The sequence below is a fragment of the Mya arenaria genome, chromosome 3, assembly GCF_026914265.1.
Source record: "Mya arenaria isolate MELC-2E11 chromosome 3, ASM2691426v1".
Lineage (NCBI taxonomy): Eukaryota > Metazoa > Mollusca > Bivalvia > Myida > Myidae > Mya > Mya arenaria.
Window position 1 is genome coordinate 29831660 of NC_069124.1, and position 18211 is coordinate 29849870.

The 18211-nt window shown below is 34.2% G+C and overlaps 1 protein-coding gene across 8 annotated transcripts in view; it reads left to right on the plus strand.

The window, feature by feature from the left end:
• Positions 1-18211, plus strand: part of LOC128227273 (protocadherin Fat 1-like) — a 104644-nt gene that overhangs the window by 50480 nt on the left and 35953 nt on the right. For all 8 annotated transcript variants that reach the window (XM_052937644.1, XM_052937645.1, XM_052937650.1 and 5 more), the window contains exons 5-8: positions 4805-5122; positions 6128-6344; positions 10729-10868; positions 16498-16708. In XM_052937644.1, the coding sequence (XP_052793604.1) occupies positions 4805-5122; positions 6128-6344; positions 10729-10868; positions 16498-16708 (886 nt within the window). The remainder of the gene's footprint in view (positions 1-4804; positions 5123-6127; positions 6345-10728; positions 10869-16497; positions 16709-18211) is intronic.

The window sequence follows — 18211 nt, forward strand, 5'->3', positions numbered from 1 at the left end:
ATAATTCTCATATACCAATTAATTATACATTTGATTGACAATTTTTCTTAGGACTTTTAAATGAGTTGATATTGAAGCAATTTGGTCTGTAACCATGCAGCATCAGATGTTTTTAATGCCTTAAAATGAGGGCAGTGGGGTGACAGAATGTGGCGGTCAGTCTTTGGTCGATGGTGAATGATATATGGCGGTCAGTCTTTGGTCGATGGTGAATGTATGCCTAATCATAACGATGGCCAGCCATCTGCACTAATGACCATATTTAGAAAGTCAATCAACAGGAATGGCCAGAAAATGGCGTGGAAATCTAATTTCTGCTCTGTGTTGCCATTTCTTAACTTTGACATGTGCGAACATGATTCCAATCATTAACACGTTATGCTGCGGAATAAAGTCAGAATAACCCGAAAACTCTTCCCTGATCTTGAAGACAATTTATACCATAATCTAATTGGTAATGATTTCAGAGTTTTTTGTGGAGACTACTCTATTTCCAGTGTTTGATGAATTGAAACAATAGCAATTTGATTCTCCAAGGCAATTTCTCATTGATGTCTTGTTTGTCACCCTGGGCTAGGTTCTCTTCTTGTAAAATGAGACAGTTAAATCCTTTTAAGTATGTCTAACTTTCCTTCCAAACGAGCGGTAAAATTACAAAAATGGGTTCAGTATAATTTTTCCTGTTGAATTCTTGACTTTTGGAAAGAGAGATGAGATTTAGTTTTAAATCTGTTAATGAGATGTTCGTTGGGAGAGGGCATGTCTGTGCATACTGTAATGTAATAAAGTCTGGCCACAAGGGAAATTTTTCCGAGCTGACTTCATTTTAGGATCGTAAAAGAAACAACAAAATGTCACAGATCTTGTGAAATGGAAAAGAAGTATAGTCTATGATACAGCTCTGTCTGCAGCATTGCACGAATGATGGCTGATATGAATGTCTTGCTCCTTATCTGTCATGTTTTAGGGATTTTTTTCTCTCAATGTTTTGATTACATTAGGGTATTATGGTTTTTAAATATGATTTTGATGTCAGTGAATTAGATAAACTCCTGGAGTTCTTCACATAATTGTTTCTGGCATTTTTTCCATTCCATATTCCTGCAAAAAACACAATTCACATGATTTTTCATCTAAAATATTCTTAGCTCGTACCTCAGAATTTGTTTCCAGTCTTTTATTACAGAGATATTAGGATGCCTTCGTATCATGTGCAAAATTCCTAAAATAATAACTTTTTGCCACAAGTTCTACCTTAAAGCTGCACTCTTACAGATTTACCATTTTTACAACTTTTTTTATTTTTTGTCTTGGAAAGAGCAAATTTTTGCGTAAATATCTCTAAACCATTGATATAAGATTGCTGACAAAAGATCAGATTGCAGATTGTCTTATTTCTGTTCGAAAATTAATGTTTTATGCCTTTAACTGTTACTAACGGATTAAGAAAAATGCATAAAACATATCAATGTTTTTTTGTCAGCAGTCTTATATAACCGGTTTCCAATGAAGAAGTTGTCAAAAGGTTCAATCTGTGAGAGTGCAGCTTTAAACACAGGCTTTGTTGCATTTTTAGTACGCCCACATTGCAATCATGTATCAAATGAACCTATTTCTGACAACAGCATGTAGCCAAAAAATGTCCCTACATTTTTTTATGAAGATTAAAAACATGTTTATTATGATGTTCGTCCTACCTTAGTGCATGGTTTTCACAGAATAAAACGCACTATCTTGGGCTATGTTATTGTCTTTGCCAGGGATGGAGCTAGGTAATAAAATGCTATGAATGCAGGTTACATCTTTATTTATGCAGTGTAACATATCCTTTGGTGCTTTGAAGTGTTGTAGTTTCATCTCATCATACCAAGAAATAGTTGTCATGAAGTCTTTTATGCATTTACGCTTTATGTTGTTTCTGTCATGAAAACATCATTTCAGGTACGAGAAACCTTCAGAAAGGCAGACCTTCATATTCTAGTTGCATTAAATAATGTGATTTGTATCATTATTCTGGTTTGATAGTGACTCAAAACAGTGAAATTGCAGACCATAGCTGATGTGTGTTAAAACAGTGAAATTGCAGACTGTCAATGATATGACTGGAATTGCAGACAGTCTTTTATATGACCCAAATTGCAGACTGTCAATGATAGGGCTGAAATTGCAGACAGTCTTTAATATGACCCAAATTGCAGACTGTCAATGATATGACTTGAATTGCAGACAGTCTTTAATATGACCCAAATTGCAGACTGTCAATGATACAACTTGAATTGCAGACTGTCTTTAATATGACTCAAATTGCAGACTCACTGATATGACTCAAATTGATATAAATCAAATAACAGACTTGATGTTACTGAAATTGCAGACTCACTAATGTCAGTCAAATTGCAGACTGTCACTTAACAGTGGTATTGCAGATGTCACTGATATCGACTCTAAACAATGAAAATTGCAGCCAGGTATGCATTTTCTTGCTAATGTTTCTTTACTTTTCCAACTGCCTGTTGATTTTTTTCTGTTCTGAGGTTTCTAGCCAGTTGTCCATCTACCTGCTGGGGGAGATAGAGCAGAACCTTTCATCTTGCCTGCTTTATTGTCTATATCCAACATTCTGACATGGGGCATCAATAAACACTTAAAAAAAGCAAAAACAGCAGTTGCCAAAGGTCAAATTTGCGCTTAAGACTGCACCAAATTGATGTTTGTTTCACAAATTTACTACACCTATTTTTTTTAAATATAACACAACATTATTAGAAGTTCTAGAACAGAGCATGAGTTATTGAGAAAAGCATTTCAAACAATTGTCAGTTGTCAGACTAATGTTTTTTTTAATCCTTATTTTAATTAAAGCAAAGTTTAAAATAACTCTCATAAATACCAAAAAAATATCACAATTTCGGATGCTGATCAGTCATACATTTATTAAAGGAACTCTCTGCACTTTTTTAAGTTCCTCTTACTTTAATCTTGCAAGATATTTAAAACCTGGGCTTCTGAATTGTAAAGCTGATACCATTTTAATATTGTAGAATATAAATTAATTTTGAAAAATTGTAAACATGAGCTTTCAATAAATGTCCGCCCAGGAACAACTTTAGGAAAGGCTTGATTATATTTTATGGAATGTGTTAAACCAGTTTGGAGAGAGGATCAATATTTGGTTCCTCAACTTGAAAGGCATTATCAAATTGGAATATGCTTGCTTCCTAGAACTCCTAAATTCTGTAATGAAAACATATTATGACCACTGGAGAGCCGGGTTTTAAAACACTTCTGTGGCACAACCATAAATCTCACATTTAACATTTCTGTGCCATATCCATAAAAACCCACATGTAACATTTCTGTGGCATTTTGGCACCTGTTTTGCCTTTGAACTTGTGAATTAAATCATGTTTATTCCTTGATTTTATTAAAAACCAAATGGTCTATGGTCTATTTGGAAAACAAAGTTCAATCTGTGTTAGTGCTTTAAGATGTTTTATGAGCCAAACATCTAATTAAGGACTGTTTATACTATTCATTAGAACTGCTATAGATATTACTTAGTGAACTTAAATTGAGTTTAGTCTGTAGAAATGTTTAAACAGAGAGACCACCACTTTGATAGTGGAGTTGCATGTGTGAGAGTTTCCAGACTTCCGGGCCTCAGTTCTGGTTGTGTGCAACCTCATTGGAGCTTTTCTTCCTCCTAATTGAAGAGCAGCAGTGATAATTACTGTTTCTGGCATTTCATTTGAGCTTATCAGAGGTGCAAACAGTTACCTGTTGATATCATTATAGATTAAAAAAATACAGAGATTGCTAGATTTACTCTGAACAATCTTCCTGTATAATCAAAACTTACAGAAGCTTTTTGTTGTAGATCTTCTGACATGTTGTTTGCCAAAACATTATGTTACATTTTGATTCATTTGACTGGTTCTGACTGTCATGGGTCTGTGGACAAAGATCAGATTTCTGGGGCTTAGACTGGTTTTGATCATGTTTATTTTGACAGTGTGACCCAGAGCATGGCCACTGGACAAGTTTAATATCATCATTTTTTGCTTGGCCACTAATGTGTTGATGTCCACTGTACAAGTGTCATTAATCTTGGCAATAAACCTGTCTGCAATACCGACAACTGTGGCTCAGTCATTTTAAGTGTGAAATCTGTCTATACCTAAAAGGTTAAAGTAATTAAAATAACTGTTTTTGTCAACCTGGATGTTATCATGGTCATATACCACAAAATCAAATATTTTATTTTTAATCATCTCAGCATTCCTCAAATAACATGCACCATGTCATCCAAAAGTTCCATGCAAAAAATATTGCATTTTTGGCAAGAAACAGATACATCCCGGCTTAAATTGCTGACAATGCAAATTGGCAGTTATTGTTTAAACATCGGTTTCATTAAATATTTTCATGGCAGCCTATCAGCTACAGTATTCTGTTGTGATTGAAATAGGAGAATATTTTTTGGCGGATGTACAAAAAATATTATATATTGTTTTATATTAGACTGGTCTCCATCTATATGTATTGTCCAAATGTTTTCCAACATTAGAATATTCAAGTAGCAAATATTAAAGGACGTTACATAATTGATTTACAGCATTCTAGGCCTTTAAAATATGTATGAAGGATTTTGTACTCCAACTTCGGGGGGGGGGGGGGGGGGGGCAGTTCCCATTATAACAGTCAAATATTTAGCTGAATAAGATGGTTCATAGATATTCTATTTTTAGAATATTAATATTTATAATGTAAAGAATGTTCTTAAAGTTTTATTGTATATTTGCAGGTAACCATATCTGACCAAGGGGAGCCACCACTGAAGTACGGCGTACGAGTGTTTATAGACGTGGAAGATGACAACGACAACCGGCCCGTGTTTAACCAGCGCATCTACCGCATGCAGTTTCTGGCTACGGCACATCAGGGGGAGGACATCCCTGTCTTTCAAGTGCTCGCATGGGACGATGATGCGGGAGAAAATGGGAGATTGTCATTCGAAATACGCACGGGCAAGGATGACTCAAGAATTTTTAACATTCACCCTGAAACTGGCATGATCTATGCTACAGATGATCTAAGCTTCGGAGACATACATCATTTTGTGGTAAGATATTTCAGAGAAATCGGAGAACACTTTTCCAGATGCATTATTTATTGTTTGAAGAGTTAACAAATGGGATATGAGTAAAGATGTGTGTTCGGTCTTATATGAAAATTAAGGAAAAAGCATTAAGACATATGGTAGGGGAACAAAACAACATAAAAGCGAAAGATGAAAGGTAATATGTGTGGGCTTAATCATAAGGTAAACAGTTTTTAATTATGAACTAATGATAACATTCAATTATCTTTGTAACATTCTCGATAGTTATGCAATCATATCATTATGCATACACTTTGAGATACTTTTTTAAATAGACCATGAAACTTAAAAAAAGAAAGAAAAGAAAAATCTTTAAGAAATAGACCATGATATCTAAAGAAAAAAAAGGAGAAAAAAACTTTTAGAAATTAACCATGATATCAAAAGAAAAAAAAGGAGAAAAAAACTTTTAGAAATTAACCATGATATCAAAAGAGAAAAACCTGATGTACCTTTGATTTTGAAATCGGCATATTTTCATGATTATTATTGGTGATTACAGTCAGCGGTGATGTTTTTTATTGAGTGCAAATTTTGATAAAGATATGAGCTGGAGTATTGAATAAAGGCATGTACCGTATTATTATACGTTCTTATAGATGCACATGATACGCCCTCTCCTTAAAATTATTCAAGTAAGCATTTTCTTGTAAATATGATGAATTTAAGATAGGCCTTAATTACACAATAACACACAATTTAAGACTAAAATTAACCACCAAAATCGTCAGATCGTAGCACATCCTAAGTTGTTACCCCAAGTGTGACCATATATATAGAGTACATGCATCTTGAGGAGACAGAGTCATCATACAAGTCACCTGTCCAGCAGATTCTCTGATATTTTTAATTAAAAACCCAACTAACATTCTAAATTAGAATGATTCATGTTGATCAGCGTATCAATATCATAATAATGATAATTTTTACAATAAAATGATATACATGATATTTGTCTTCCAATAGGTTCGTGCCTTTGACCATGGTGACCCTAAGCCACGTCGTTCGACTGTAAAAATTCGAATTGAAGTTGTTGAGAGGCTAAAGCGATCGCCCCACCCACCCCGGTTTGCAGCCAGAAGTTTTTCCCGGCGTGTGATGGAAGATGACCGTGTCGGCCATCTTGTGGACCTTTTCCAAGCAGAGGATCCAGACAGGGACAATCTGTTCTATACCATTGTTGGTGGGTACTACTGGGGTTTACCATATGTAACACAGGGAGCCACATGTGTCCTACTCTCTGAAAACTCAGGCTTTCTGGCACAACTTTCTCATGGGGTTTACCTTATGTAACACAGGGGGCCACATGTGTCCTACTCTCTGAAAACTCAGGCTTTCAGGCACAATTTTCTCCTGGGGTTTACCTTATGTAACACAGGGAGCCTCATGTGTTGTCCCCTCTGAAAACTCAGGCTTTCTGGCACAACTTTCTCCTGGAGTTTACCATATGTAAAACAGGGAGCTTCATGTGTTGTCCCCTCTGAAAACTCAGGCTTTCAGGTATAATTTCCCCTGGCTATAAATTGCAAGAAAGGTGGATATAAACCTCCTGCAGTAGTTTCATGCAGCTTGTACCAACATATGTTTTTATTTTACATTCAACAACAATATCAAAACTATCTTTAGTATGATCTCTGAATTATGAACATTCACTGTTCATACTGTTAAAATTAGTACTTATATCTAAGCTTGTCTGCCTATGAAACCATTTCCAAAACAGGTTTTGGAGTTTGAAGTGGAGGGGGTATGTAGGAAAGGCATTTTTATCTGGCTGATTTGTAGTCTTAGATAGAACATTGGGAAAAATTCATTGATTTGTTCTTAAAAAAGTTTTGATAAGCATGGGGAAAAAATTACACTTAAAGACTATTTGATACGCGGAAACAAGGGTGGTGTTTCAGCGTGATCTCAAAATCACTTCAGCAACGCCTTGGAATCCTACGTTCAACCACCCCAGAGACTTCCAAAATAATAAAACTACAATAAAATTGCAAGTTTAGTCAAGTACCTCTCCTGGTTTCCTTGTTTATTGTGATGTAAAACTGTAGGAGGGCATTTTGTAATCATATTATACTTCACATTGTTAGCAGGTCTTTTTTTCAAAGTGCGAAAACAAAAAAAGCTGAGGTTTTGTCATAACCTTTAAAAGTCTCGTTATCATTATTGTTGCTGGCTGCACCGCGCTGAACACGTCCTAGAAACATTAATTGATAACACGCTTCGTTTTTTCCACCTTCTTGTGAATGGTGCCAGGGTCCTCAGAACTGTAACAAAAGGGACAAAAGCAAGTCTAACATTGTGAATTTCCCATAGGATATTTCAAACAAGACAAAGACCCATTTAAGATCCTGAATTTGAGGAATTTTAAGGGAATAAGACTGCATTTAAACATGTGTTTCACTTGTTAAGGTTTAATAATAGTTTGTTTGTTTTAGGATTGTGAATTTTGAATCCTTTTTTTGGGGGGGAGGGGGGGTGGGGGAGTATTCTTTTTGGAATTGTGAATTGGATCAAAATTTTGGCTCATTTTCAATAAAAAAAAACACACATGATAATAACGTGACTTTTTTACAATAGCAAGCTAAGCTACTTAGCATGATCCATCTCTCTGGTTTAAATATATGTTGAGTGATCCAATTTTCAACTGTGATTTGCTCATTATTTTCATGTTTTGCTTTATCAAGTGTGAAACTTAAAATTCGTTTGAACTGATAAGAGTTTGCAAGTTGATGAAAGTGAATTATTTAGTAGATGAACAGGTAATTCATTTAGGGAACTGTTCACCTTACCATCTGAACTCAATAAATTAATGATCCATTAACAGTTGGTGCATTCTCCTCTAGGGCAATTTTGCGTAAATTTTTGCAATGCAATTTCGAATTGATGGTACAAAATTAAGATCTTCGATAATATGTTCAATGAGTTGTCTACGATTACAGTTTGTTTGATAAGAAACAGAATAAATCTATGCTTAACTATTATCTATGCTGGTTCTTACATATGAAAATTTCAAAGAATATTTTTTGCTTCGAAAGTTAGATATTCAGCTGTCTAGGACTATATATTTAGAAAAGTGAAGACTGTGTTTTGATGTTTTTTCACAGTCATTAACTCTCTACTATCTTAATGGGTTAACCACTTGGGTTGTATAATTAAATATATATATATCTGTCCATAAAAAAACCCATAATAGTATAATTAACAATTATTGCGGGTGTGTCAATCACTGAAGTTCAAGTTTTTGCTAAAGTGTCATGGAAGGGTGCTGCACCCTGTCCTTTTTTTTGTGGCAACATTCTGCCCTCGTGAAGACCAGCGTCAGCACAGGTTTCTGCCTTCATAGAATTCAATGTTTAAGTTGTGTTGCAAATATTTCTTTTGTTTTGTTTCAAACTTATAATAAAATACAAGATGCAAGAATCTTTATTTAAAGTTGGGTTATTTTAACAAGAAACGTTAGCTCAATGAACTAGTTTTGGACATGAATAACAAACATACGAAACATATCAAAACATAACAAAGAACTGGTGACCTGGAAATAAATGCATACAAGTTTTACATATTTGGAAGTAGTTGCATTGTAATGTTACTTAATTAAAGTAAAAAAAAAAAAAAAAAAGTTTCATCAATAAATAATTTATGTTGAAGTTGGACTTCTTTAATTATCACCATACTTAATTAAACACAATTCCTTTTTTTTATCATATTCACAATGTTCAAGTTCTTCTCATGTGTATACAATCTGCTCTTTTTCTCCCTAAGCACCCTGTCCCTTTTCTGCAACGCCCTCTATGAAGTGATCTGATGATATTGAAGTTTTAATTTGGTGACCAACTTTGCCTATGCTGAATGCACCATTTTTTAGTCCAATGATACATTTAACTGTTTGATCCAGTTAGAGTATTTCAAGAGACAGAAATAGACAGCTATAATCTTCAGTAAATATATGACCGGCATTGTTAATTAAAGTGTCAACAACACTGAGCTGTTACTGAATGAATATTTGTAGACATTGGAGCTGATCAAACAAGGACAGCTGTTGTCCGCAGTCAAAGACTTGAAGACTTATTCCTGCCATCCTGGGGGTTGCTTGTTTTTATAGTGATTAAATTGGTCACAATATCTCACATATTCTCATATAATGAAATTTGCAGTGTACTTCTACTGAGGACCAACTTTTTTATATATTACTTCCGAATAACTCTTGACCCATAATGAACCACAAGGGAATGCTGAGACAGCATAATGTGTTTTTAATCAGTTTTGTGCTAATATATCAGACAATGAAGATAGGTCTGAAAGAGTCAGAGAAAGTCAAAGACATCAGGCAGTGCTGGAGAGGTAGATTTGGTCTCCAGAGACATAGGAGGTTGATTAGGTAGGTAGATTAGTGGTCCAGAGAGGTAGGAGGTGGATTAGTGGTCCAGATAGGTAGATTTGTTGTCCAGCGAGGTAGATTAGTGGTCAAGAGAGGTAGGAGATGGATTAGTGGTCAAGAGAGTTAAGGAGGTGGATTAGTGGTCAAGAGAGGTAGGAGGTGGATTAGTGGTCAAGAGAGGTAGGAGGTGGATTAGTGGTCCAGAGAAGTAGGAGGTGGATTAGTGGTCCGGAGAGGTAGGAGGTAGATTAGTGGTCCAGAGAGGTAGTTTAGTTGTCCAGTGAGGTAGGAGGTTGATTAGTGCTCCAGAGAGGTAGATTTGGGTTTCCTGAGAGGTAGGAGGTGGATTAGTGGTTCGAAGAAGTAGGAGGTGAATTAGTGGTTAGGAGAGGTAGGAGGTGAATTAGTGGTCCAGAGTGCTTGATTTTATCGAAGGCGCAGATTCTTCAATATCTTTGATTAAATTCTTGTCTTTTGGTGTATTTTGTAATTTACTATAAAATTTTTTTTTCTCTCAGCTACAGTTGTTTACGTCTAGGGATAACTTGTATTTTCCACGGAAATAAAACTGTTGCAGATGTAAAGATTATATCATTTACGGGCAGACCTTTTCAAGGCATTTTTAGAGGTATATAACAAAAAAAAGATACAGCTTATTCAATGAATATTCAGTTCAATCGCAGTTTCACAAATGGATTTTGCTGACAAACTGTTTGTTTTTTCGTAAGTTAAATTATGGGGAAAGCCACTGCTGTCAAAAAAACTTGACAACATTGAGTAGCTAAGAGCTGGCTAATGGAAGATTATTGTTTTGTGTAATGTACAGATAACAGCTTTTATGTTGGCCACCAGGCAATATCGGAGACTGGCTGTGAAAATGAAAGGAACATTGGACATGTCCATATTTATGCCATTTTCTTAATTGATTTCATTCATGACATTGAGTCTCCGGACTTAAGAGAACTTGAGTCAGAAAATGTACATTCAATTCCGTAGGTATCTGTAACCATTAAGGTATTAGTTACATAGGCAACTTGTGTTATAAGCTATTAACATGAAATGCCACTATTAAATATCCATTGCTCTTTTGCTATTTCTTGCTTATATATTAACTTTGAATTATAAATAATTTTATGACAGCGAGATGTTCACAGCAAATGTCATGTACATTGTCTGTTATTTGTTTTAGATGGCGACCCTGGCCACCAGTTCTACATCGGGCTAGACGCGGGGAGCCTGATGGTGGCTCGACCCCTTGACTGGGAGACAACTCCCGCATATAACCTCACCATACACGTCACTGATGGAGTCAACAGCGACACTGCCACGGTATGCCGATGTAGTTGAAAGAGAATTATATAGGTCTTTATATATTAAAAATTGTCTATTGCTTATTCCAGAAAGCTTTGTAAGAAATGTAGTTAGTGTTTAATCATGTATTTATATGCTTACGCATTTCCTTGATGATTATAAAGGAATCATAAACAATGGTCCTTAAAGTCAAACTATATTTTGAAAGTTTTGATTTACTAAAGCTTCAGATTGTCTTAAAAAGGCATTTAAGATAGGAAGTTTCAAATTCAATAATAATCTAAAAATTGCTTTTTGATAATAGAAAGATGATAAAATTTGATACAATCATTTTTGATGAGTCTGGAAGGAGAGGGTGGGGGGGGGGAATGAAATGAAACCCAGGGAGATGATCAATATTCTGAGATGGCTGTATATTTCAACATAAAATTTAATGACATTTAAAATGTATTTTCCACCATTTCGCTCTCATACCTAACGAGATTTGATAGCTTTTTCAGATGATTAAGTCAGGCCGTGTTTCCTGTAAGTTGCAAACAAAATGTTAGTGGCCCGTGAATTTAAAATTGAATATAATTTCGTGTAATTTGAATAAATCAGTCTCTATGCATTTAATGGTAGTTGCACTTTTAAGTAAAAAAAAATATAATTGCTGTTGAAATTTAGTAAGACTGATAAAATGGCGGTAAATTTAGAGAAGGCCAATGGGTATGTGGCTAATTTTGGCTTATTTATGACACTGGCAGATTGGAGTACCTTCAATTGGATATTTTGAAGTAAACTCTATGACATAAGAGTTTCTTTATGATGTTTACAAGCTGACATACCATGGCCGTGTTAGGAAATGATGTAAAATATTCACTCTCAGACATAGTTGCATATTTGATTGATGATATTGGTTAACAGGCTTCGTATACTTGAAGGATTAAGGAAGGCCTCTCCATTCTGATGTTTTGTAAATTTGATTTTAACGCAGCTTTATTTCCATGAAAAACAAAAAAGTATTACATCTCGTCATATATATTGGAATATCAGATTTCCCATTTCCCACAATCAGGCTTCAAAACATATTTGAGTGGTCTATCGGTATATGTGTCCACCTTTCATCCAAGAGGTTGTTGGTTCGATCCCCACCTGGGGTATTTTCTCACAGCCTCTCTAAAAGGACACAGTTCTGGTTTCTGCCCAGGAAACACATATGAAAGTGAATCTATGAGCTCAGTTTTTGTCACATTTAAAATAAAATATATTAGTATATATTTAAACATATAGTCAGTCTGGGCGCAGTATCTGATAACAAAGATTCTCATAAACTTAGTGTAAGCTGCTTGTAAGCATTTTGTCTGCTACCTGAAAACATTAGTAATTTATGGTTTCATGTTTAACATACTCATAGCTTAAGTAATGAAAGAGTTTCTTACTTACTAATTATTGATTATGCTTGGAAAAAGTTTCGCTTTCCCTCGTTTCTATTATTCAACTAATTTAGAGATTCATTTCTTTACTGGGCTTGCTGGTATCATTTTTTTTTCGCCCAAATGTTTTCCCTGATGAAGTTTTCCCCCAAATCATTTGAGAATAAAATATAAATTAGTTTTGAAACAACATGTGTTTTTGTTGGGAATAATCTTGATCTCCCTCATGCAACTGAGGCTTAGTTTCGACTATGTACTTGGCATCTATACTGACACGTGGACCTAATTAACCCTGATTAATCTATTTGATTGTTTCTGTTTCATCGATTACTGAACATCAAAAGTCCCAGCTAGACATTCAAAAGCCTGTTAACATTGAATTTATTTTTATGTGAAAGCAAATTATGTTGCAAAAAATTACCTTTAACTTACTATGGTGAAATATTTACGATAATGATAAATTAAAGGCATTTTTCAAATATTTTAGTGTATAATTGATCCTGTTGCTTTAAAATAATTTGTAACCTATATATCTCCAAGTATAGTGACTCCACTTCATACTTTTTAATAATAATGTCAGAATTGTGAAGTTACAGCTGAGAATTTTTTTTTAAATTAGGCACTAAGACAAAAAGTGACATTGTAGATGTTTGTGGTCAAATAAAATTAGGAGTCAGGGTTATGCTTCGCCAGTGGAGTCACAGGTAGAATGCAATTATTTAGAAAGTCTCTTATGAATACAACTGATAATTTTCCATAAAGTGAAAGTAAATGTTAGTTGATCATGAAATGTCTTATTTTATATAGCTTCTAAATGACCCACTTCATAAAACCAATTCATTACTAAATGAAAAATTTGCAGTTTCGTGAGAATAAGGCTCTCTAAATGATTTGATGTAATTCCTTCCCATGATTCCACTGGTAAAGACATGAGCAGAGACACTAATTCATTTTAGGGCCCTGCTATATTTTTCCTATTTTTGTTTTAAGACCATTTGACTCTAATTATATACATAAAGAAGGAATATATTTAGATTTCTGTAATTTATGATACTCCAAGTTATTCTCTTGTAATTAAAACCTCAATCATGTGCAGTTAATTTTATTTCTTTGACATTCTTTGGCTTATGTGCAATGTACGTGTGCCAGATATCAAAAGGAGAAATAAATAAAAACATAATGTTATAAATAGCTTATATCATCGACCTCAGGATTTAATTTGGAAACGAACGGAAGGCGTTGATTTCAATGTTTTAATTGGAAACATGGTTGGCGCATGAGAACTAATTTTAATGGTTACCTTGAAAATAATAATAAAAATTCAGATGTTTTGTTCAAATGTAACTTGTATTAGCATGTATATTTACGAGGGTAATCTGAAAAAGAGGGTAAATTTTATTAGAATTACAGAATGTATTTTTAGACTGTCGATGCACCAAGAGGCTTAAGTGATAAGGCTCAAGCTGCAGCCGATGGGATTGCCGATCATATTCACATTTCATCATGTTGAACTGCTCTGGCACATACAAATCCATTTAGAAGATTACAACTTAAAATTTCCATTTAATCACAAAAACAACTGCCACATTTCCATTCAAGCTTTCATTGCTTTTATAAAGTGATTAAGCTTCACATTGGCTAGTATGGAGGCATTCGATAGGCATTTCCTGCTGAACACTAAAAAGTCAGCATTTATTTTTGGTCTTCTATAAACTGATTAGTCAGAGTTTGTCTGTGCCTGGCCTGCCGACTTTTAATTGTTTAGAAGACAAACTATAACTTCGGTTTGTAATGGCAAAATTCAAAATTCAATTTCTAGCCTTCTAATTTTAACAATTATAATTACATCACTACCCTATTTTTTTCTCCAAAGAGCGACTGGTATAAGCTATAAATCAGGTACCTGTCATGTGCTTTGAATTAAAAGAGAATGTGGGGGACCAAACGAAAATGGTGTTTTTAGCAGTAAACAATCTTTGAACGCTGACATAATAAAACAAGAATATCATCCTTTGTTGGGAGTTCTTCACCAGTCAAATCATAATAGATTCAGATGAAAAATGACAACAAATTGTCTTTTTTAAGTTTTTTTTACATTCAAGGCCACAAAAATCAGCCAGCTGGAATTGAACACAAGCCACAGTTGGGCTTTCAGATCCATCCATACCCTCATCCTATAAAGATTTCAATGTTATGAATGAAAGCTGAGAAAGTTGCATAAGAAAATGTGCCTAAAAACCTGGAATCAAAATAGCCTAAAAACAGACTAATGCACCTTCAGCTCTGTTGCAAAAATAAGTGCAGGAAAATGTTTTCATTGTTGTGTGTGAATACAGCTTGTTAATCTAGACTTGCAACTGCGCACTGCGTGTTATATGCAGTTTATTTCATTTATAATTGACGATGATGAGAATAGTTTGTTCACATGATTTATGAAGACACTTATGATATGCAGAACTAATAAATTTTATCATGTTATAAAATAATTTGGGGTGTAAGCGAAAAGGTTCTAAGTGACATTAAATAAAGAAGCAGATAGAACCTTTTCGCTTTCACCCCTCGAAATATAGATGTTGAAATACTGATATTAATGAGAGATGTCTTGCTGTGTTTTTATAGAAGGTCAAGGTTATGGAGACAGTGTTGATGTAATGCCAAACATCATTTAATAAGGAGGGATCCTGTTTATTATATATAAATATATAGGCATTCATTATTGATAGCTATATTGAAAAGAAAGTTCTAATTGGACATTTAGAAATCACCAGGGGCCGTATTAACCAACGTTTTGAGTCTGATTTTAAGACTCAGACTCAGAAACTCTGAACTCTTAAATGTTTCAAAATATCTCTTATATAACTAATTGTGACCAAAGATATCTGCCTGATTGTAGAACAGATTATTTGTAACAGATACAGCACTTTCGACCATCTTTTCTCCTGTATAAATAGCAATTTTACAACAAAATTAAAAAAATTGCTTTTTTAAGTATTGAGTCTTAAACTAAGACTTGGAACAGTAGTAAATACAGGCCCAGGTTAATTTATATTTTTGGTTTTGTCCAAGGTCACGTATGTAAAAACTGATAGAGATCTTAAGGTAGGTTATGAGCAAAGATCATAGGAACACTTCAGCCAATGCCTGTATGAATTCTCATAAAAAGACTATGTTGACTTGGCAATGTATAGGGAGCCCACAAAGAGCCCTAGGGTTGTTTGATGTGCGCCTACACCCCCTGGGGATGTATAATTCCCCACCCAACCATTATAACAAGTTTATACCCCCATACATCATAAGTAATGATGGTTTTTCTCAGCCTGGATCCCATAAGTATTAATCCACTCCAGCATGGCCGGTCATGATTTATGATGGATTCCAGGACTTTTATTATATGAAAATTTAAAAACGAAGGCCTCATACAGCTATAAATCATAAGCAGATCCATCAAATAGGATACATTTGTGTAAAAGATGAAGACAATTTACCTTCAATGAGACAAGATACTGTCAGATGAAAGGGAGAGAGTGTAACCGCTAATGAGTTTGTTAGGTCGGTGTGGAAATTGCAAAAGTCTCAAGATGCAAGCATTCCGCTTTATAATATAATAGTGTTTAACATATTTAGAACATCAGAGAAAATGAATGTGGGTGTCCATGATTTAATGCTGATGTCTCATTTCAGATTGCTAAGTATTTCATTAATTGAATTCAGATAGAGTCAGCATTTCTGTAATGCACAGGCTTTTATTTGCTATTTATCAGATGATTGTGCCATTTTTTTGGTAAATCTGATATTTTCTGTCATTTATTGCTCAACTTTTCTTACAACAGGTATCAAAGATTATATAAGGATTATGAAATGAGTCGTTTCATATGTCTTTGATCATATAAACTCAATAAATGTCTGGATCCTGTGTTGAAAGATAAAAACTTCTCAATTAAGCTTAGCTTACCCATCTTCAGATGTTTTTAAGATACAAAATAGCTTTTTTGCTTGCAAGAAACTATTTGTTAATCATTTAAAAATTTCATTCACTTCAACATTACAACCAGCTCTGGGCTCCTCCACCAACTTAACAACCAGGTCATCATTTTTAGATCATTGCAGTTATATCACTTCTGTTAGATCACAATATGTTAGATCACTGTAGTTAGCTCATTACAGATAGGGGAGGCTCCATTATAGGTTTGAATTTAATTATCTCTAATCCATACTGATTCCGTTTCTTTCAGGTGTACATTGAAGTGATTGACGTCAATGACAACAAACCTCTGTTTACCACGACGCACTATGAGGGCAGTTTTCCCGAGAGTGCACCCATCGGCACAACCCTACTGAAGGTGAAGGCCACGGACGATGACAACAACAAGCTGATATACTCACTGCCAGACTGCTGTAACTCCCAGACAACACTTGACCTGTTTGACGTTGCAGCGGAAACTGGTAATGACAGGGGATGATTGTAATGCAATTTTAGTCAAGTTTGTCTACTGACTGTTAACAAATCATGAAATATTGTCGTTTTCAATGGAAACCTTAAATGCTTGAACACCAAAGGTGTATGTTTGTTTTCAAATCTGGGAAATTTGGCTAGTTTTTCGAGCGCTACTTTTTTTTTTCAATAAGTGAAGTTATCATCATATACCTTATCGTACTGGTGGTGATTGTGCCATCCATTTGCACAACTTTAAATGAATGATCAAGGTATTTAATTAAAGCAGGACCAGCCTATAACTCTTACCTTGATATATAATGAGTTTTGCACATAGATGGGTTTAGAAAAATGGACTGATTATTCTCATGGTACCAAGCCACCAATAAAGATGAAGACATGTAGTCACCTTAATGCAAGAACTCAAAAACTGCTTCTGTTTCTATATGCTTTCATTGAGTTGGTCTTATCCAATCTTTACCAAACTTGGTTATACTATTAAATTAATTTTGATTGGAATAATACATGAATTTTATTTTTGGCCATATGTTGATTTATGGTAACGCTGCAGTACAAACAATCAAGGAAGTCTTTATAATGATAAATTTCTTAGTAGAAAATAGTTCAGAAAACTAAATTTAATTATGAATAATATGTTCTTTTATCCTTGACATTTATAGGGACACAAGCTTTGATGTAAGAGATCGTTTTTTTTTTATAACAAAATAATGACTTAAGGGATACTAAATTACTTCTTATTAGGATAAATATGGTACCAAGGTATTGTGAAAAACACATCAAGTTTCAATTACATCAATTAAAGTTTGATTTAAGACGCACTAACTTTTAATAAGAAGATGCCGAACAAAGCTTGTTAAAACAGACACTTTGAAAGAACACCAGAATCTTAAAACTATGATGGCTTTGTCTACGGACAGGAAAGATGTTTGTTTAGCTGTTTTTGATTGATTACTTTCTCAGAATTAATTAGAAGTATTCGATCTTAATTATAAATAAGCTTTGTGAAATGAAACTAAAGAAACAGCATAGTAATTGTTACCTAAGAAAACAAAGGTTTTGAAATATTGTAATCAATATTTGAGCACAAGTATTTCTTTTTTTACTTGTTAAATTGAGATGGTTCAATTCTAATTAATTTCTTCTATATAATTGTTTGTCATAGTCCAGTGTATGGATTTTGTTCACTACCTGAATGCTTGTAAGAATAAATGGTACATGAAAATAGATCATGCAGCAACCATTGTATAAAACAGGTTATCTTTAAGCTAGTTTGAACATTGAATTAATTTGATTGGTTAATATCAATTGCTGGATGAATAATATTGACCAATCAGTAAACAGTTTGGTTAATTTTGACCATTGCAAAAACAAGAATGAGTTTTACGCCAATGTCTGCTGCTGTGTTTTTAATCATTAAAAGTATACTTAATTTATAATATTGTTAGGTCATATTGGTACTATGCCCTTGATAATATCTTTCCATTGGAACATGA